The sequence below is a fragment of the Oncorhynchus clarkii genome, chromosome 23 (genome assembly GCF_045791955.1).
Source record: "Oncorhynchus clarkii lewisi isolate Uvic-CL-2024 chromosome 23, UVic_Ocla_1.0, whole genome shotgun sequence".
In the NCBI taxonomy this organism is placed as follows: Eukaryota; Metazoa; Chordata; class Actinopteri; order Salmoniformes; family Salmonidae; genus Oncorhynchus; species Oncorhynchus clarkii.
In genome coordinates, this window is record NC_092169.1 from 26,956,220 (window position 1) to 26,977,778 (window position 21,559).

General features: G+C 42.3%; 1 protein-coding gene across 1 annotated transcript in view; it reads right to left on the reverse strand.

Moving 5' to 3' along the window:
• LOC139381112 (DNA primase subunit 2) overlaps positions 1–21,559 on the reverse strand; it is a 108,418-nt gene that overhangs the window by 36,596 nt on the left and 50,263 nt on the right. Inside the window, exons 8-10 of the mRNA XM_071124400.1 lie at positions 8,337–8,404; positions 5,549–5,621; positions 3,666–3,851 (exon numbers count right to left, since the gene is read on the reverse strand). Coding sequence (XP_070980501.1) covers positions 3,666–3,851; positions 5,549–5,621; positions 8,337–8,404 — 327 coding nt within the window. The remainder of the gene's footprint in view (positions 1–3,665; positions 3,852–5,548; positions 5,622–8,336; positions 8,405–21,559) is intronic.

The following is a 21,559-nucleotide window of genomic DNA, read 5'->3' on the forward strand; positions in this document are numbered from 1 at the left end:
CAGGATAACCCAGGGTATAAGCCATGTCACCTTGTAACTGTACAACAAACATCAGCTCCTTGTGTTCAGGAGAACCCAGGGTATAAGCCATGTCATCTTGTAACTGTACAACAAACATCAACTCCTTGTGTTCAGGATAACCCAGGGTATAAGCCATGCCATCTTGTAACAGTACAACAAACATTATCTCCTTGTGTTCAGGATAACCCAGGGTATAAGCCATGTCATCTTGTAACTGTACATCAAACATTGTGATCATAAATGTTGACACTGTATATGACATGAGTTTTATGATATCGAAATGTAAATGACACATTTGGACTCACAGGTGTTTGGCTTGTATGACATCAAAGCGGTATTTATTATTATCCTCAATGTACTGGATCATTTTCCAAAATACATTGAGTCCTCGTAATTTACAGCATTTCCCCCATTCAGGAAACAAAAAAAATTTGCAAAGGTTGCCCAATTACCAGCAGGGGTGGGGGCAACTTCTTGTTGCACATGCGGCGCTCAAGTTCAGACCGGCTGTCAGTCAAAAAAAATACAGAGCGGTGAAGCGGCGACCCTCAGCTCTGACGTCATGTATAGCATGTTAGTGTACAGCCACTGCGTTCCAATTTAGGCGCTTATCGGTGTCCAAATCTGCCATGTTCAAGTCATAAACGGGTATGAGTGTAAAGGGCTACCGTGGGATATCATAGCCAAGTACCCAGAGTCATCACGACTGCAAAACAGCAGAACCAAAGAGAGTAGTCATCCAAATTAATACCTTCCGGAAGAAACCCAGAAATCAATGGCGATCACGTTCGCTTCCATAATTTTCTTCCTCCCTGTTCTGTAACATTAGGTACCTCTGGCAGCCAAGGCCCCGTTTCAGCCTCGCTGGCTCCAATCTTCTCAGCCACATGCTAAATGGGGAGGCTTTATGCAGCCTGCCACAAACGGCACATACATCACTGGGAGAGCCGCGACCTGCCTGGCACCAGCCTGCATCTCCGCTGCCTCCTCCACCACGGGACAAAGGCCTGGGCATTGTGTGTGCCGCAGTCCAGGTTCCACCTGAGAGGGCAGACAGAGGGGACCCAGCCACCCTGAAAATAGGTCACTTTGAGGAGTGGCGTTCCATGACCGGCAGAGAATCTGTCCGCCCGCCTGGGCTGGGAGCCGCTTAAACAGGACAAATGGTGCGAGGCTACTGTAGGATGGGGGATGTGGAGGAGGAAGTGAAACTGGAGGAATGGGAAAAGGACACCCTCATTGCTTTTGAGAGTGTGTGAAAGTGGCTCCGCAGTAGTGAAGTCAAAGCAACTCTGAACTGTGGCGTGCCTCCATAGAAACCAGTACAGCAAGGCAAATGTTTTGTTCGTCATGCTGTACTGCTGAAGTCTCAGTGGAAAAGGCCAGTATTGAAGGTGTCTCACAATGACCCTTATCTACTGGATGCCTAAGTCAGTCAGAAAGTTGAGAAGTGTGCAGGGAGAAGTGTTCACAGAAATAATTTAATTTCAGGTGTTTGAGCAGAGTGCTGCTAGAAATCAATTTACATTTATATGTCAAAATATACAGTATTGACTTATTTCACCTGACTTTTCCCTCCCAACTTGTGAAAATCGAAGGGCAGCTCAGTAAGTATACACTGCAGGGTGAAAGTGAGTGAAGAAATTCAAGCGTCAGTCAAATGGTGTTACTGGGTGGACATTGACCACAAAGTGAAACTCGGAATGTACATAAGATGTATGTACATAAGTTTTCCATGATTAGCTAGTCTAACTCATATTAAGTAGGCGTACATCAATGTAAATGTATGGTGTCTAATTCTGATTAAAACCTGTAAGACAATTCCAATTTCTAAAGACACTGTTTGAATCTATCTGCTTGTGTTGGGCATGTCAGTTAATATTGTGAAACTACAGTAATCTGTGGACATTTGTCTTCCTTATTGAGGACATTTTTGTAAAGTGGTGCTTCAAAACACATCTTGTCCCAAAATTACTCAGCTAGATCTTAATTTTTGCTCTTACAAAGAAGTGTAAGAGTGTGCAAAGGCACCCATTTTCTCTGCGGTGTTGTCACTGAAAATTGCACACAATTTTAAACAATCAACGAAAAAGCAGTATCTGCAGAAAGAGAACCATTGTGTTTCTTCTTCATTTTACATGACTGGAAGTGCATAAACACACATCCCTTCCCCACCTGTCCTTGTATTGTCACAATGTAACACCTGGATTTTTAGCCCTCCATTGATCAATACGATTGCTGCAGTCAAAGCACTTTAAAAGCATACATTATTCATCTTGTGGTTTATTCTTCTCATTTGCAAGATAACACAGCTCACAAAGAAACAAACATAACCTTCCAGAAGTATGCTATTGGTTTTCTTTCACCAAATCATGTTGGTTTTCTTAATCCATAAATTATTCAAGCTCAACTGAAAATTCAAGTACAAATATACATGTACAAAAAGGTTCCCGTAAATGAATATTGCTGCTCCTGCAGCATAACTGTTACGTATGTGCTGTTGATACATTCTAGCCTATGTATCCTGCCTGGGAATAACACTTGCAGAATCCTCATACACATATCGTTAATGCAGATTAGAAAGCCTATCCTTCACCCCTGGTATGAATTCGCTGTCCTGCTGAAAATGGGGGTCTAAAATAAAGAGTGCGCCAACTCCCTCAAAACATTTTTCATTCTAGAATTACAAAGTTTCTAAAACTGCTGCTTTATTTCATTAGTTTACCCACCATAACTGCTCACATAACAGGTACGTGCCATCAGCCAGTCAACAACACACTAACCGTACTGCCACAAATGACCTGAAATACAGTAGCCACTAACATTACCACCATGGATGTATACCACTAGAAAACAGAAAGACCAGCACACTTGACCTAACTAAGGGATGCACTATCGGGGTGAGTTTCACTTTAACAGCCAGAGATACAGCAGACATCGAGTGTCCAAGACTTGAGTGGGCGAAAAATTGGGAAGTGGGTGGTGTTATTCTCCAGCTGAGCCTGAGGTGATATTCCACTTGAACGATAAAGGAATTTACAGTGGAACAGCTTGAGTGAGCGCTCAATTCTCTTGACAGAGGATTATATTCAAATGTATCAGCTTTCAAAACACCTCGCCTAAGGTAGATGGGAACCTCATCAGGGTTCTGGTGATTGAGGATCAATTGGAAAGAACAGTTCAGATGCAGAATGAGAAGTGGAAACCAGGAGACTAGTTCAGCTGAGGACAGTCATTTTCTTGTTGAATGTACCGTAGACATGAAGTAAGACAGAATTATAACAGGAGGTGCATTTGCTGACAATTCTAGAATTAAGATCCTGGAGGAAGGGCAGAACTCTTTCATCAATACAACTATAAAGTATGAGGACATTTAGGCCGTACAACCAATCCGAGTAACTTGAGCTTTTCTTTGTGAATACATTGTGTTTATTATCCATGTACGATTAATTTCCTTCCTACCTCAAAATATTACTAGTTGAGAAATTGGACTGGCAATAGGCTCAACATATTGTTACGCACCCGAGAGGATCGCCTCAATTGTATGCATGTACTGTTGTCTCTGGCTGGAGCAGTTTTACAAGCATTAAAAAAAAAATCTAATTCATTTGAAATCAATCTCAAATCAAGTCCAAGAAGGTTACCTTGTCAGCGTCCACTTTGCCCTTGACGAACTCGGACCTCCAGAACTGCAGGGCCTGGTCCAGAGTGAGGCCGATGCCCTTGAGGAACAGTCCGTACTGCATGCGCCCCCCGTGACGGAGGTGGTGGCTGTCCCTCAACCCCCGGTGGAGCTGCCTCATGCACAGGGGGTAGGACTTGGCCGATAGCTAGAGGAAGAGACATTAACATATGCAGGCAAAAGGCAAGTCAACTATCTCACTCTACCATGGCAGTAATGCAATCAACAAGCTGCATGGAATTAACCATTTCATCCACCAATGACTCCAATTTCAATATTTTATTTTTGCTCTATGAAAGCACAGATATGCAGCCAGTTTGTTATGTCACCTGCGATATCCTAATCCAGACTAAGCTAAACATGTATCGAGGCCTGGCTTCCTTATCACTTAAAGCTGCGGTGGTAGGTACTGTGAAATAAATACAGCTCAATATCATGTAAATAAAGCACATGCACCTCTATACAATTGCCTTCCTGTAGACTTTCCTATCTTGTTCCATGTTCCCATTTTATTTTTAATGCCCTCACCATAGCACAGAGATGTAATGAAAAGTTCATTATAAATAAAACATTCATTGCTGATAAGGAGGAACGCTGATTTAGCAGACCAGCGAGAGAGAGGGGTTGCGGTGCCCGTCTAGCCCAGTCGTCTGGGGATCACAAGGTCCTGTATTAGCAACTCTTAGCTCAAGGCCAACATCATCACAGGTGCAGATCAGAGGTAGAAAAAAAAACACAACCTAGATCACAGACAGCCTTTTAATTCTGGTAGCAGATGTCAGGACCAAGTAGTAGAGGAAAGTCTTGCCCGTAGACCAGACAAAAGCTGCTTTCCTGATCGACGGATAGCCTTGGTTTATTATCCATTTCCTGCTCACCTTCATGCCATGCCTGCTTCCGCAGACTTAGAAAGAATGCTGTGATTTTGCCATTGAAAAATGTAGTACTAAATATGTTCTGCATAGAAAAAGAAAACAAAGCATTGTGTGGGTGACATTTCCTATTGTATTGGGGGCAGGGAACGTTTCATTCTGAATGCAAACATTTTGAGTCGAGTCCGTTGATTGAAAGGAAACGTTCTTATTTATGCACCAGATCATAAAAGGGCTTCTAATTTGATACATTACTTCCATTGACGGCGATTAAATGCAAGGAAAATCTGAAGGACGAAATTAGCAATTGCTGACGAGCAACTTAATTGGAACAGCAGTGTTCTCGGAAATGGAGAAAGTGAAGAATGCACAGTGAGGCTGAGCTGAGCTGTGGCCTCGGTCAGTTTAACTGCCCCTATGAGACCACAATGGTTCATTAAAAACCCCTTCTGAATGTCCATGTAGAGAACGGCTGTGTCGCTAACGCAAAGACATTAGGTATGAAATCTGAGCGCTTTTGTCTTTCAAACAGTAATCCTTGTGAAGACTGAAGAGACAATTTGCCAACACTTATAAGCATGACGTGACCCTGTGCAATCAATAGACAAGAAGTTAAAAAGGACTAAGACTGTGTGCGAACTAGCTACTTGTTTGTGATCCTAAGGAGGTCTGATTATGGGAAAGCAGCGATGTAAGTGGTAATAAAACAGTAAACGCTGACCTCAGTTCGCAGTGAGTAAAGTAACACTCCCTGTACTGTTAATGCATTTTTCCGCAAAAGGTGCGTAAAATATGTTTACCCTCCACTACGCCACTGATGGAAACATACAGTATGGACCAATACTGAGATCCTGTAGCAGCAGTTCTGTCCACCTATGACAGTTTACATTTCTGTTCTGATATAATCAACATCCTCCATCTTACTTGTCATCCCTAGTATAAATGTGCCCTTTGTGTTTCAATGCATACTCACCGGATCGATCTGCTCCAAAGAAATTTTCCCAATACTCTTCTGTATGCTGTAGTCCTGACCCACGTAAGCATGGCTACAAGGACAGAAATGGACCAACAAGAGAGGGGCAAAGAGAAATAGATGACTCCTGTCTATAACAACAGGTCCAGATAAATAACACAGTCATTAGCCTACAAAGTCCTACAGCAGGACATGGTTACATGGTTAGGGATCAGAGTCCATGATAACAAGCTTACTCTCCGCAGTCCTCATAGAAAGTTAATTGTGCACTACACAGAAATTAAGTCTGACGTACTTCATTGAATGGTGGATTGTAGAGACATTTTTTGAAATTTCCATAGAGAAATATGTTTCAAATGCCCTTACATTTGGGAAATAAGTCCCAAATGGAAATATGCAATGTTTCTCAAATAAAGTTTGGGGACCAGTGAACATTTTTCTGGAATAAGTCAAAAGTAATATTCTTCCTGCATGTTCTGCAGTTGTATCCATTTCTATTGTCCCTTCCAGCAAAATGTTACATTGGTCAAGATCAATCCCATTGATCGATATCTGTGTGATTGATTTACCAGTGCCTGACATTTGAACAGGAGCCCCCCATAAATTAACTGACTTGTCTTTGTGCAACTTCAGTATGCCTTGCCAAAAAACAGTTGTTCAATGAAGAGGATCCCCAGAGACCCTATGTATTACACACCCTCCGTAATCTTACCCAGTTAACAAAACACTTAAACTGTCTGAAAATTGCAGGAAGATACATTCATTTACGCACTTTCAAAATCTAAATATTGCGTCCCCTCAAATGGCCTAATTTAGGCATCTGGATTTGATGCCATGGGTAAAGGTCAAAACCCTATTTAACCTACGAAAGCTTAATATGTGAGGTGCGTCTTCTCGCTCCGATCACAGAGCCTTACGGCACTGATATAATCCAGATGACAGAAATTGAGACTAAATGCCATTTGAAAGGCCACTCGATTAAATGGAGCTCAACAGCCGGGTTACGGGCTAATCAGGTTTGTAAAACCATATCCTTTGACTTAAATTAGAGGCCTGGACCACGTATTGCCCATGAGGCAACATTAACAGAATATAAAGGGTCAGATGGCTATCATTTAAAATAAATGTGTTTAAACAAGGTCCTTTTTCGGCATCACTAAAACGGTGTAAAGCTCAGTGCCATTGACTGTCACAAGTTTTACTATATCTGCAAGCTACTTAGATGAGGACATTTCATCTAATTGATTTATCATGTTAACTTACGGTAAACCAATATCTAGAATGTGTCATTTCATGGAAAATGATGAATTATAACTGTATTTAATCAAATATGACACATTCATCATTCAGAATGTATGTCCTAATAATTTATTGAGTTTTCCTAGTATGCCTTAAATTCTAAAGGAGAGGTGGTGTGCATTAGTTTAAAGGGGGATCAATGATGCACTCCAGAAGCTGCCTTTTGAAAATCGGTTAAGCCACATTTGTGGTTCCCAGAGATACAAAGACAACTTTGGCTGCAGATGAAACCGGATCCTTCCCTGGTAATCTAGCTTTTACCACAGAACGTCTCAAAGTGAAATGGAATCATCTGTGGGACCTAGCGACCGACGGTCCAAGCACAGGCTTTGGGCTTATGCTGCCTGCTCCATTCTGATGGAGCGGGGCCCTGCCAGCTATCGCTTCTGTGTCCAAATCCTCTTGTTTTCCCGTTTCGATTCAACAGCTAGTTTGCTTAAGGACACGGGTTTGTTTCGAGGGCACAAGCTGGCCCCATGACACTACCTTATCTGGCTGCCCCAGCATGCATTGCCATGCATTGCAACACAGTGGGAAGCGTTCTGCAGTCGAAACAACCTAAGTGCCTGCAATGACGGATCCAATTAAAAGAGGCCTCGGACTTCCTTAAAAACCAAATGAAACAGCTGGTTGGTAGAGTTGCCTTTGGGGAATGCTTCTTGTTTCCCTATCCTTTACAATCATTGAAGGCTGCAGGGGGGGGGGGGGGGGGGGGGGGGGGGGGTAGATGGCCAGTGAGACGCAGGTGGAAGGGCTGTGACCTAGCCCAGGACTTCCTGGTGGGTCCTTTTCTGAAAGCCAGGATGGGCTTTAGACCTGTAGAGCCCAGGTTGGATCACTCCTACACAGAGCAGGGGACTACGCCTGAGGCTATTTCAGAAAGCCATTGAAAGAGAGCATGTGTGGAAGAGATTTCAAGGAGGGAGAAAAAAAGAGATTGCGGGAAATTGTAATCTGCAGAGGTCGTCGTGGCGATACAGAGGGATTCTTTGCCTTTATTTTGCTCAGGCAGTCTGTCGGTCATGGGTGGGTGGATACTGTCGGGGCCTGGCTCTAAAAATAAAATCCCTGGCTTCCAGTTGACACATTAGCCTTGCTGTTTGCGTTCCATTATCACAGTGTTCGGAGACAGAGGGGACACGGTCTCAGAGGGAATCTAGCGTTAGGAACATTAGGCCTTTTCTGGGAAACGTGGCACACAAAGCGGATTCAGAAACATTTGTGACGTGAATTTGAGTCGACCTAGAAATGAACTTAAAAATAAATAAGTACAGGTTTTTCTTTGGAGGGGGAGGGCTTCTTTTCAACAGAGGACTCAAGGTGCGAGTTCACCACAGTTATTTCAGTACCCTTTCAAATCGGGTTCCTGCCCCGTTAGTTTTGTCAAGCTGTATTTTTTGGGAGTGCAACCATAATGACTATATTGTCATAATGAATAAACTAAAGCAGCAGCAGAGAAAGCAATAATGCTACTAATGATGCCAATTACCTGAGGTGGTTAAGCAGAGGTTGGAGTCGTTCATCAGACTGCACTGCCGGTAGGGAGCGGGCTGTCAGCTGCAAAGAAAAAAAAGGGCACCACATGAGAAACAGTAGCACATCAACATGTTTTGAAAACACCAGTGAACGTTGCTGAACATCGAATGTTACTGTAATAATACTTCAATCTAAAAAGCAGAGGATATAGCCAAGGTCTTACAGAGTTTAACACCCTCACTGAAATGATATCACTCCATGGCTTATGGAGAGAGGAAGTGTTATTATCCTTGCCAGTTGGAAGAATTGGGACACCAACCCAGCGATGGTGATTCATGTTTTACACAAGAGATATTTTATGAACCTCAACCACGATCTGCCTTTTATCCCTCTCTGCACAAATTCCACAATTCTCACCATCAATTTTATTTACGAATATCCCATAAGCATCCGACTTGGGAAAGCTTCCACTTGGAAGTTTCCGCACCAAGCTCTAACGTGATTCAGTCTTAAAACATGTTTATAAAACTGAACTAGAAAGAAATGCCCCAAGAAAGTCTTAAACTTCCTCAGGCCTTTAGAAAAGACGCAGAGATGCTAAACTTAGAAGATATGGATCCAACGAGGTCCAAAATGGCCACCGAAACAATTAAAGCACATACAGATCTTTCGCCCTGCAAGGGTCATCAATTAATGCTGAAACCAGCGTGAGAAGATATCTGTTTAGCGGAGCTCGAACAGAGACAATGATGAAGAGACGTGGCATTGTGAGCTTGATCAAACTATTGAAACGGCGACAAATTGGATACCGTGGCCAGTCCACTGTGCCCTTTTCAGTCAATTGATCATCGCCTCCAGATCATAGGCGGTACCTTTCAGAGATTAAGAAAGAGCCAGACATATATAAAAAAAATCAAAAACTGACGCTGCAAACTGTAAAGGATGTCTTGTCTCGTGGAGCTGGAGACAGATTTACTGACACATGGGTCACTTACCTACAACACCTGCTCACCCCATTGATTGCTTCATTTTTCATGTTTATTGATCAACTGCATGCTGGCATTAAGTATAAGCATTTAAAAAACGTAGGCCTTGCTGTGCAGGTACAACTTAAGCATACTAAACATATATCTAACCATATATTACAAATTCAACAATCATGATATGGGTTTTCTGCTATCGACAATGACTATATAAAAAAAGCCTATGTTTTTAATCTGATCACATTTCTCAATCCCAAAAGGTTAATCAGAATAGAACAATCGGGCTTGCTTGACACGTCAGCCATAAATTGATACCGTACAAATGTTATTGCATCCTAACAACTGTAGATGCAAGACTGAAAAAAAGACACTGAAAACAGGAAAATATTTATGTCTCTTGAAATCAAAAATTACTGAGCGGGGAAATCTAGTCAGATGGAGATCCAGCTTTGAATTTGACGCTCTTTTAACTACACGCTTTCTGTGATATCCCCTCACCGTCCTTGACGGAAGAGAATTGCCATTTTAATAACACACAACAGCCACAATGGCACACTTATATGGGTGGAAGGAAAGGGTCCATTACCCCATTGCAGCGGCTGGTGAACCGGATAATTGCCACGAACGACGAACGGGAGTGACTCCCAATTTCTGAAGTCTAGCAGAGTGGGGTCAGTCTGTCTCGTTGTAGAGGAGCCAGACAAAAGATGAATCTCATACACTGACCGGAGAAGGACAGTGTCCTCCCTCCCCAGCTTCATTTCCATAACAATCAAGTCCTGCTCCACTGTCTGCACATGGATATTTGATCCTGATTGGATACCGGATTGGACTCCGATCCCATTTTTGCAAAGCCTCCCTGCCACTTCATATTTATTAAATAATATACATCTTCATGAAGCCAAAGCAGAAGGACTTGGCTGTGTAACAACAACAATTGCTGAAGCATGCCTATCCGTGGAAAAAAGCATGCCTATCCGTGGAGTCAACTATTTTAATAAAAGGGAAGAGCAAAACCTTGCAAACGTATTTCAGTACTCTATCAGTTTAACTTGAAGGGGGCTTTGACGCTCGTCGGATGTGGCAGGGTTTACAAACTATCACGGACTACAAAAAGAAACCCAGCCGCAAGCTGCACCGTGACGCGAGCCTACCTGAAGTTAAATTCCTTCTATGCTTACTTTGAGGCAAGTGACAACCATGCATGAGAGCACCAGCAGTTCTGGCTGACTGTGCGATCTCGCTCTCTGTAGCCGATGTGAGTAAACAGGTTAACATTCACAAGGCCGTGGGGGCCAGATGGATTACCAGGACACGTATTAAGAGCATGCGCTGACTAGCTGGTGAGTGTCTTCACTGACATTTTAAACTCTCCCTGACCCAGTCTGTAATACCTACATGTTTCAAGCAGACCACCATAGTCCCTGTGCCAAAGAATGCCAAGGTAACCTGTCTAAATGACTATCTCCCCGTAGCACTCACATCTGTAGCCATGAAATGTTTTGTAAGGCTGGTCATGGCTCACATCAACATCATCATCCCAAACACCCAAAATCCACTCCAATTCGTATAGCACCCCAACAGATCCACAGATGATGCAATCCTTACTGCACTCCACACTGCCCTCTCCCATCTGGAAAAGAAGAACACCTATGTGAGAATGCTGTTAATTGACACCATAGTGCCCTCAAAGGTCAACACAAAGCTCAACACTAAGCTCAGGACCCTGGTACTGAACACATCCCTCTGTAACTGGATCCTGAATATCCTGACAGGCCACCCCCAGGTGGTGAAGGTAGGCAACAACACATTCGCCATTGTCATATTTACAGTCGTACGTGGCCACGCACGACTTCAACACCATCATTACATCTGACGACACGACGGTGGTATGCCTGATCACCGACGACAAAACCGTCTATGGAGAGGAGGTCAGTGACCTGAAAGACAAAGGAGCTGATTGTGGACTACAGGAAATGGAGGTCTGAGCAAGCAACCATTCACATCGACAGGGCTGTACAGTAGTTGAGTAGGTAGAGAGCTTAAAGTTCCTGTGTCCACATCATTAAGGAATTAACATGGTCTACATACACCAACACGATCGTGAAGGAACGGAATAAAAATAAATAAAATAACCTCTATCCCGCAGAGGCTGAAAAGATTCTGCATGGGCCCGCAGATCCTCAAAAAGTTCTACAGCTGCACCATCAAGAGCATCTTGACTGGCTGCATCACCGCTTGGTATGGCAACTGCTTGACATCTGACCACAAGGAGCTACATTGCCATCCAGGACTTCTATACCAGGCAGTGTCAGAGGAAAGCCCTAAACTTTTTCAAAAGACTCCAGCCACCAAAGTCAGACTGTTCTCTCTGCTCTCACACGGCAAGTGGTAGCGATGAACCAAGTTTGGAACTAAACAGGACACGGACTAGCTTCTATCCCCAAGCCATAAGACAACTAAATAAAAATAAACTAAACATGCAACAAGAAAATCTGTCAATTTAAATAAATAAATTAGGCCTCAATCCATAGATTGGGCAGGGGTGCTGCCATGGGTGGGCATAGGCCCACACACTGGGGAGCCAGGCCCAGCCACTCAGAATTAGTTTTTCCCCCACATAAGGGCTTTATTACAGACAGAAATACTCCTCAGTTTCATCAGCTTTCGGGGTGGCTGGTCTCAGACGATACCGCAGATTAAGAAGCTGGATGTGGAGGTCCTGAGCTGGCGTGGTTATGCGTGGTCTGCGGTTGTGAGGCCGGTTGGACGTACTGCCAAATTCTCTAAAATGACGGGAGGCGTCTTATGGTAGAGAAATTAACATTCAATTCTCTGACAACAGCTCTGGTGGAGATCCCTGCAGTCAGCATGCCAATTGCAGGCACCCTCAAAACTTGAGATATCTGTGGCATTGTGTTGTGTGACAAAACTGCAAACATGCTGGTCAATCAGCTTCTTGATATGCCATTCAGGTGGAGGATTGATTGTGGCAAAGGAGGAATGCTCTCTAACGGGTATGAAAACAAACGTGCACAAAATTGGATCTAAATAAACTTTTTTGCATATGGAACATTTCTGGGATCTTTTATTTCAGCTCATGAAACGTGGGACCAACACCTTACATGTTGTGTTCATATTTTTGTTCAGTATAGTTAGGACCACAATGGAAATAATATTTTAAGCTTTGTGTTATCCTTGATGGTTTTCTTAAATTGTATGTGGACGTGTCACAGGCTGGAGTGCCTTTATGAATGAATGAATGTGTGTGTGTAAACTCGGCAAAAAAACAAAATGTCCTCTTACTGTCAACTGCGTTTATTTTCAGCAAACTTAACATGTGTAAATATTTGTATGAACATAACAAGATTCAACAACTGAGACAAACTGAACAAGTTCCACAGACATGTGATTAACAGACACAAAATAATGTGTCCCTGAACAAAGGGGGGGGTGGGGGGATCAAAAGTAACAGTCTGTATCCATTGTGGCCACCAGCTGCATTAAGTACTGCAGTGCATCTCCTCCTCATAGACTGCACCAGATTTGCCAGTTCTTGCTGTGAGATATGTTACCTCACTCTTCCACCAAGGCACCTGCAAGTTCCCGGACATTTCTGGGGGGAATGGCCCTAGCCCTCACCCTCCGGTCCAACAGGTCCCAGATGTGCTCAATGGGATTGAGATCCGGGCTCGTCGCTGGCCATGGCAGAACACTGACATTCCTGTCTTATAAGAAAACATGCACAGAACGAGCAGCATGGCTGGTGGCATTGTCATGCTGGAGGGTCATGTCAGGATGAGCCTGCAGGAAGGGTACCACATGAGGGAGGATGATGTCTTCCCTGTAACGCACAGCGTTGAGATTAGCTGCAATAACAACAAGCTCAGTCTGATGATGCTGTGACACACCGCCCCAGACCATGACGGACCCATCACCTCCAAAATCGATCCAGCTCCAGAGTACAGGCCTCGGTGTAAAGCTCATTCCTTCGACGATAAACGCGAATCCGACCATCAACCCTGGTGAGACAAAACCGCGACTCGTCAGTGAAGAGCACTTTTTGCTAGTCCTGTCTGGTCAAGTGACGGTGGGTTTGTGCCCATAGCGGACGTTGTTGCCGGTGATGTCTGGTGAGGACCTGCCTTTACAACAGGCCTACAAGCCCTCAGTCCAGCCTCTCTCAGCCTATTGTGGACAGTCTGAGCACTGATGGAGGGATTGTGCGTTCCTGGTGTAACTCGGGCAGTTGTTGTTGCCTGTACCTGTCCCGCAGGTGTGATGTTCAGATGTACCGATCCTGTGCAGGTGTTGATACACGTGGTCTGCCACTGCGAGTATGATCTGCTGTCCGCCCAGTCTCCCTGTAGTGCTGTCTTAGGCGTCTCACAGAACGGACATTGCTATTTATTGCCCTGGCCACATCTGCAGTCCTCATGCCTCCTTGCAGCATGCCTAAGGCATGTTCACGCAGATGAGCAGGGACCCTGGGCATCTTTCTTTTACTGCAGTGTTTTTCAGAGTCAGTAGAAAAGCCTCTTTAGTGTCCTAAGTTTTCATAACTGTGACCATAATTGCCTACCGTCTGTAAGCTGTTAAGTGTCTTAATGACCTTCCACAGGTGCATGTTCATTAATTGTTCATGGTTCATTGAACAAGCATGGGAAACAGTTTCTTTTTAAGTGGGAGAACTTGCACAAATGGTGACTGACTAAATACTTTTTTGCCCCACTGTATGTATGTAAAAATTGTATAATAAATTCAATCAAATCACTCAACTAAATAGCTACCCTATCTACATTGACCCTCTTTGCACCAACTCTTGACTCGTCACATATCTATACTGTTGCCTCCTCACTTTACCTCTAACTATATGTACATATCTACCTCGCACCCCTACACATCGACTCGGAACTGGTAGCCTGTGTATATAGCCAAGTTATCGATTCATTGTGTATTTATTCCTTGTGTTATAATTTTTCTCTCTGCATTGTTGGGAAAGGCCCATAAGGATGCAGTTCACTGTTGCTTACAAGGCATGAAACAAAGACATTTTTATTTGATCTTAAAGGGATACTTCAGGATTTTGGCAATGAGGTCCTTTAACTACTTACCCAGTATTAGATGCTAACACTAGTTAGCATTGGCTCCTGAAACTACCTCAAACTTCCTTCATACTGTACACAGACATAAAAATGGTATCCATGAGTTCATCTGACTCAGGGGAAGTTGAAAAAGGGCCTCATTGCCAAAACCCCAAAGTATCCCTTTAACATTTAAGTTTCATAACAATATGAAAGGTTCTAGTGTTCTTCTGGCAAACAATTATGGGTGGAGGGAAAACAACATTAATCAAAAGGTCCAATGCAGCCGTTAATCTCAATATAAAATAACTTCTGGGTAAGAATGAAGTGCCTTATTATGAAAAATAGCTTCTTAGCAAAGAGCATTCTCTCAAGAAAGAATTTTGTTAAGACTGTCTGAATGGGGAGGGGAAAACTGAAAACAAGATGTTATTGCCAGAGGTTTGGAACTTTTTCTTATTGGTTTATGAACTGGTGATGTCACCAGGCAGGCCAAAACTCCATCCCACTAAAACAGGCTGAAATTTCAGATAGTCTTTTCAAACAGTGCTTACACTAAAAGGGAATTATCATAATTTTCACAGTATTATTCCAACCTCAGTGTGGAATTGTATATAAATTTATAATTTTACATATTCTGTGTTAAGCATTTAAGTACATTTGGCTACACCAATTACAATTCCTTCCTGTATTATATTAACGTCAATACAGAATTGTTCCAGGACTATAGTGTTGCACTGATGTTTCCCACATAAGCGCTTCCCAAAACCCCTGGGCTGGTTTAAATATTTGCTCTGTGGCTCACAATAGTTTTAATATGACTGACACTATATGACCCTTTACAATGTACAACACATGTACTTCCAGTCAGTTATTGGACAGTAACTGTATTGACCATTTAATGGAAAACACTTCAGTCTATTTCTGAGCAGAAAGGTTGTCATAATAACCTCAGCAACTTGAAAAAAAAAAATATATATATATATATATTTATTTCTCCATGCCATCATCTACAACTTAATGGCGTAAATAGGTTGCTTTCTGAAGTTAAAAAGCACTTGAGAGAGAGAGAGAGAACACAGGGAAAGTGCCTGTGGTTCACTGGAAAGCAATAATACATAATGACAAGACAGCTCCACCAACAGGCCAAACTGTAGAAAAACAGGTTCTCAAGAATACCGTTTTTCCTCATCTTTACAATGATAATTGTGTAGTCTATTCAAATAACAGTCTCAAAAAATATCACTTCAGGGTTTTCAAGAAACGCTGACAGAATTGCGTTAGGCACTGCCCCTAAACTATTAGTATGAGGGACCAATGCACTGTTCCCCATTGGATGTCGACCAAATAACACAGAATCCATCTGGATACAGAGAGGGCTTGAAAGCTAAACTTGGGGGGCTTGTGAACCAGACTGCCTCTGAACTTGAATCCAACTTTTTCCATTCTAAGACTGACTGGGGTCATGCATCTGAAAGCAAATAAAGTCAGTTGGATATCTTAATGAGCTTACACACAGACAGCGATAGTGTAATGCAACACTGGGGGAAGTTAAACTAGACTAAGAACTGGTGCTGAATGGTGAGACTCCTCAACCAGCCAAGAGCACTATAGGAAGATTGATACTTCAGTGGCACTGTGAAAGACTGCATGCTTCATAAATGAGGCAGTTACAACATATGTCCCTCATTAGCCCTGGATCCATTTCTTCATCAGCATGGGTCATCTGTACCTTGGACTGGCGCTCCATGGAAACAGCTTGCCAAGCATAAGCACGTAGCGAAAGGGGGAGGAGGTGGAGGAGATGGGTGAGAAAGATGGGGAGTGAGTTGGGGCGGTTTCCAAAGTTACTCATCTCTAGAGTGTTGGTCAATAAAGAGCGTCTGTGGGAACGTCATGACATCCCAGCTGCCTACGTTTGCAAAGGTCGACATCACATTGACTTCACAAATGGCTCATTTGCATGCATCTAATGATTCCCTAGTCAGCGGTTCTCCAGGTTTTAAAGACTTTTCTGAAATGGGTAAAATGTCACAATCCCTGCAAAAAAGGTTACGTGTCAAGAAACACCAATTCCCTTTAGAGAAGATCTGGGTTTAGAAGCTCTAGTAAAGAGATCTTTCAGTAAATACATCTTAAGGACCTTTACTCATTCGACAAAATGACAAGCAAAGAACATGGGACATCGAGTACGGTTATATGCACGCAATACGATTGTGGATATTCAGATATACAGTTCACATACACCTTAGCCAAATACATTTAAACTCAATTTCACACAATTCCTGACATTTAATCCTAGTAAAAATGCCCTGTCTTAGGTCAGTTAGGATCATCACTTTATTTTAAGAATGTGAAATGTCAGAATAATAGTAGAGAGAATTATTTATTTAAGCTTTTATTTCTTTCATCACATTCCCAGCGGGTCAGAAGTTTACGTACACTCAATCAGTATTTGGTAGCATTGCCTTTAAATTGTTTAACTTGAGTCAAATGTTTTGGGTAACCTCCCACAAGCGTCCCACAATAAATTGGGTGAATTTTGGCCCATTCCTCCTGACAGTGCTGGCGTAACTGAGTCAGGTTTGTAGGCCTCTTTGCTCGTACACACCTTTTCAGTTCTGCCAACAAATTTTCTATAGGATTGAGGTCAAGGCTTTGTGATGGCCACACCAATACCTTGACTTTGTTGTCCTTAAGCCATTTTGCCACAACTTTGGAAGTATGGTTGGGGTCATTGTCCATTTGGAAGACCCATTTGCTACCAAGCTTTAACTTCCTGACTGATGACTTGAGATGTTGCTTCAATATATCCACATACTTTTCCTCCCTCATGATGCCATCTATTTTGTGAAGTGCACCAGTCCCTCCTGCAGCAAAGCACCCCCACAACATGATGCTGCCACCCCTGTGCTTCACGGTTGGGATGGTGTTCTTCTGCTTGCATGCCTCCTCCTTTTTCCTCCAAACATAACGATGGTCATTATGGCCAAACAGTTCTATTTTTGTTTCATCACACCAGAGGACATTTCTCCAAAAAGTACGACCTTTGTCCCCATGTGCAGTTGCGAACCATAGTCTGGCTTTTTTATGGCAGTTTTGGAGCAGTGGCTTCTTACTTGCTGAGCAGCCTTTCAGGTTATGTCGATATAGGACTCGTTTTACTAGGGATATAGATACCTTTGTACCTGTTTCCTCCAGCATCTTCATAAGGTCCTTTGCTGTTTTTCTGTGATTGATTTGCAATTTTCGCACCAAAGTACATTGATCTCTAGGAGACAGAACGCGTCTCCTTCCTGAGCGGTATGACGACTGCGTGGTCCCATGGTGTTTATACTTGCATACTATTGTTTGTACAGATGAACGTGGTATGAAGGATGAACCAGACAATTTCTCTTTCTGGGGTCTTGGCTGATTTCCCCATGATGTCAAGCAAAGAGGCACTGAGTCTGAAGGTAGACCTTGAAATATATCCCCAGGTACGCCTCCAATTGACTCAATGTATGTAAATTAGCCAGAAATTTCTAAAGCCATGACATCATTTTCTGGAATTTTCCAAGCAGTTTCAAGGCACAGTCAATTTAGTGCATGTAAACTTCTGACCCACTGGAATTGTGATACAGTGAATTATAAGTGGAATAATCTGTCTGTAAAAAATGGTTGGAAAAATTACTTGTATCATGCACAACGTAGATGTCCTAATCGACTTGCCAAAACTATAGACTGTTAACAAGAAATTTGTGGAGTGGTTGAAAAACAAGTTTTAATGACCCCAACATAAATGTATGTAAACTTCCGAAATTCAACTGTAACAGTTCATTTAAAAACGTTAAAATGCTTTGGAAGAAGTACGATTTCCCTAATAATCCTGTTTACATGGAAATCAGGCTACTTGATGGAACAAATGCCGAAAAATGACAACTAAAATAAACGTTCTACCACAGCGACCATGTTATTTTCCCAAAGCATATTTGATTCAGAGTTTGGACATAAAATGTTTGTATGTGAACTATTTCTAATGTGCATACTTTCAAAACTCACTTCACTCGCGCATAAGAGGGCTGCTTGTGCTACCGGTGCGAGCACATGTCCAGCTCAAATACGCCGCTGGAAAGCCAATTAAGCTGCTTACATCTCCTAATAATTTGAAAGCTTACTCAGAAAACCTGTTGTTTGAATCGGTGTATCCGTACTTTGATTATCTTAAAACGGCGTATGGTCAACATCGGAATACAACGTTTACATGACTGATGCCATAATCAGTTTAATATTAAGTGTGTATATTAAGTGTGCATGTAAACATACTCAGTGATGGGTATTGGTTCCCAAAATGTACCGTATTAGTGTTCATTATTACGCAAACACATTCAACATGAGACTCCGTTCTAGCATTTGCATGTTGCATGCAGCATTTGCCAATGGTGTGGTATAACTGGAAGGTCATTACATTAGGAAGAAATTGAAATAATATCAACCCCGATATTGAACATATGCAACCACAAAAACAAAAAATGTGCCCACTTTACTCCCGAGTGAATTTTAGACCTTGGGGATATCTATGCATCATTTAATTCTCAAGCGGCACAGATGTTCCTACGGTTTGATATCTCCCCATCAAATCAGCTTAGGTATTTACATTTCATATAGTTTGTGACATCGATCTAGACTTGGCGATAACCTTATTGAAAACAAAACCCTCATACACATTCTCTAAAAATTTTAGGGGCATGAAATGCTGTAAGCAGGATGATTGCTGATGCGGTTCCAAATCCCAAGATGTCACTCTTTATTGGCTATTGGATTAGAATGGTCTGGATATAAGACGGAAAGTAATCTTCCCCTTGTTGACAGAGACATCAGCATCTCGATAGGCAATCAGTAATACGGAAATTGACTTGACAAGATGCACTATCCGGAACCAGCGAAGGGTATCTGTCCAACAAAGATATGGATGTTTCAGCACTAGGGGTTGAGTAAAGGTGTACTGAAATTGCGACACTGCAAGAGAGCCACAATATTGGCTATTTCTGTGCACATTCATTTCAGGAGCTTTGATGGTTATCGGAGAGCTAGCAAATAAATCATTTGACAAGTTAATGAATACAATAGGGAAATGTGTTCATGATCAGTGAACAGGGACTATCTCAACGTATGTTGGTGGTTAACCAAGCCCTGTGGTAGCATGATTACACATACCTCTTTAAAAACACACCTCAATATTGGCAGGGTCACTCATGCATTGTTCGTGTATGAATAAATTACATTGTTAACATACTCAGACAATGACACTGCAGATGGCAATGTGTCTACTAATTTAGAATTAAGACCATGTTCTGGTGGCATGGGTATCTGAGGGCACTAGTTTAAAGCCTGCAAAGACAGGTGCGCTGAAAACTGGTTGCTAAGAAACACTAGCTCCACGCCTTGAGCATCTCAACATTACCACCTTAGAGGGAAATGAAGACAGGAGAGGGAATATTCTACTACAAAGACTCAGTCATTATGCCTAACACAATGCAAATGAATTTGTTTATGGAGTGTCAACAAATCAAACTGTATTGTAAATAACTAAATGAAATGTTATACATGTGTTGCCAGCGGGAGACATTCAAAAGTTTTGATATCATGGATGGTCAGTCCTTGAATCCATAGCTCTGTCTATACATTTGAGAGTGGTTCCATTTCTCCAGCTCCATCTCAGCTTTTTACTGAAACAGAGGCGAGGAGTTGGCTTTGTTATGGTTTCAACTGTTGATTGACGCTTTATGGAGTTAAATTAACCTACAGCGGGAGTAACTGCCTTCAGCATCCCCTAATTTCACAGACTATTGAAAATAAAATGTAATGATGAATCACATTGTGGCCTTGGTGACCAGTCACAAGCTTGCTGCACAAACATCATTATTTATTTGATTTCAGCCAAGAAGCCCCATGATGCCAATTAGAACAGAGGAGCTTTCAGGAGCTGATTGATTAAAAACACCAACTGTCTTGCTAGCATTACAGCAAAATGTCATTTTATGCTAATTCAGGGAGGCTCGGGGACAGCAGTGAAAGTGCAGAGTAGGCATTAAAGCTTGGCAGACCATGCAGATGGCTGACATATGAATTGATGAGAGGTGCAGGACCGTTTAAAAAAGTCTGAATACTGTGGATCACCACTTCACTTTACACAAACGGAGCTACTGATATTTTAATGTAACCACCTAACCAAAGGTATGAAGGTGGACATAGCATCAGAACACCTATGCACATGTACGCACATCTTAGGAGCATGGCTTTAACTCCAGGAAATATAAAAGAGCAGATGATGATTCTGTTCACAAACAACATTATGCACAAACTGTACAAAAGGGTCAAGATGGGATTCATTTGAACTAATTCCAAAGCATCAACTTCTATATATATGAATTTAGCCTTTGAGAACAATTATGAATGAAATAGTTCAATTCTTATTTTACCTTCACTCACTTCACACAGGAAAAATACAAGCATGTATTCAATACCATTTCAAATCTGTATAAATTCCAATGACCTTGAATTTAAATCACCCAACAAAAGGTCTGTATAGTGCATTTAACAGATTGTTAAAACTCATCTGGGAAGGAAGAAGTAGTGGATAGTTGAAAAACATCCGTCCTTTATTTGATCAGCCAGAGTAAGACATGCTGAACAACTGAGGGGAATGCTGGTGCGCTATAGTGAAATATCACAGTAGATCACACAAGCAATTTCTTCCCTGGCTCAGCGATGAGTTAAAGGTCACCCATCTTAAAGGGAAAAGACTGTCTGCCTCCAAACACAACTCCCCGCTTCTAGGGACCAACAAGATGCGTTAACACAATGGCAACATTACATGTCAGATTGCGACACAGTACTCAATCTACAAGGTGCTGAACTAAAAGTGCTGGAGGAAACAGGGGGGAAAACCTTTTCATATACAGAGACAAATGGCGACAAAAAAAAGTCAAGCATTTCCATATTTTCTGCGCATCAAGATGGCCTAAAACGTGCACTTCATGTCAGATACACCTGCAAGGTGTGTGGCCTGGAAGAACATGTGCAGTACAACAACAAAAGCAAAGAAAAGGGCGATTCGACGCCAAATGAAGGCTAGGTCCCTGAGGGCAGAGGGATCTCTCAACACTTCATAAATGTCTGCAGTTCCC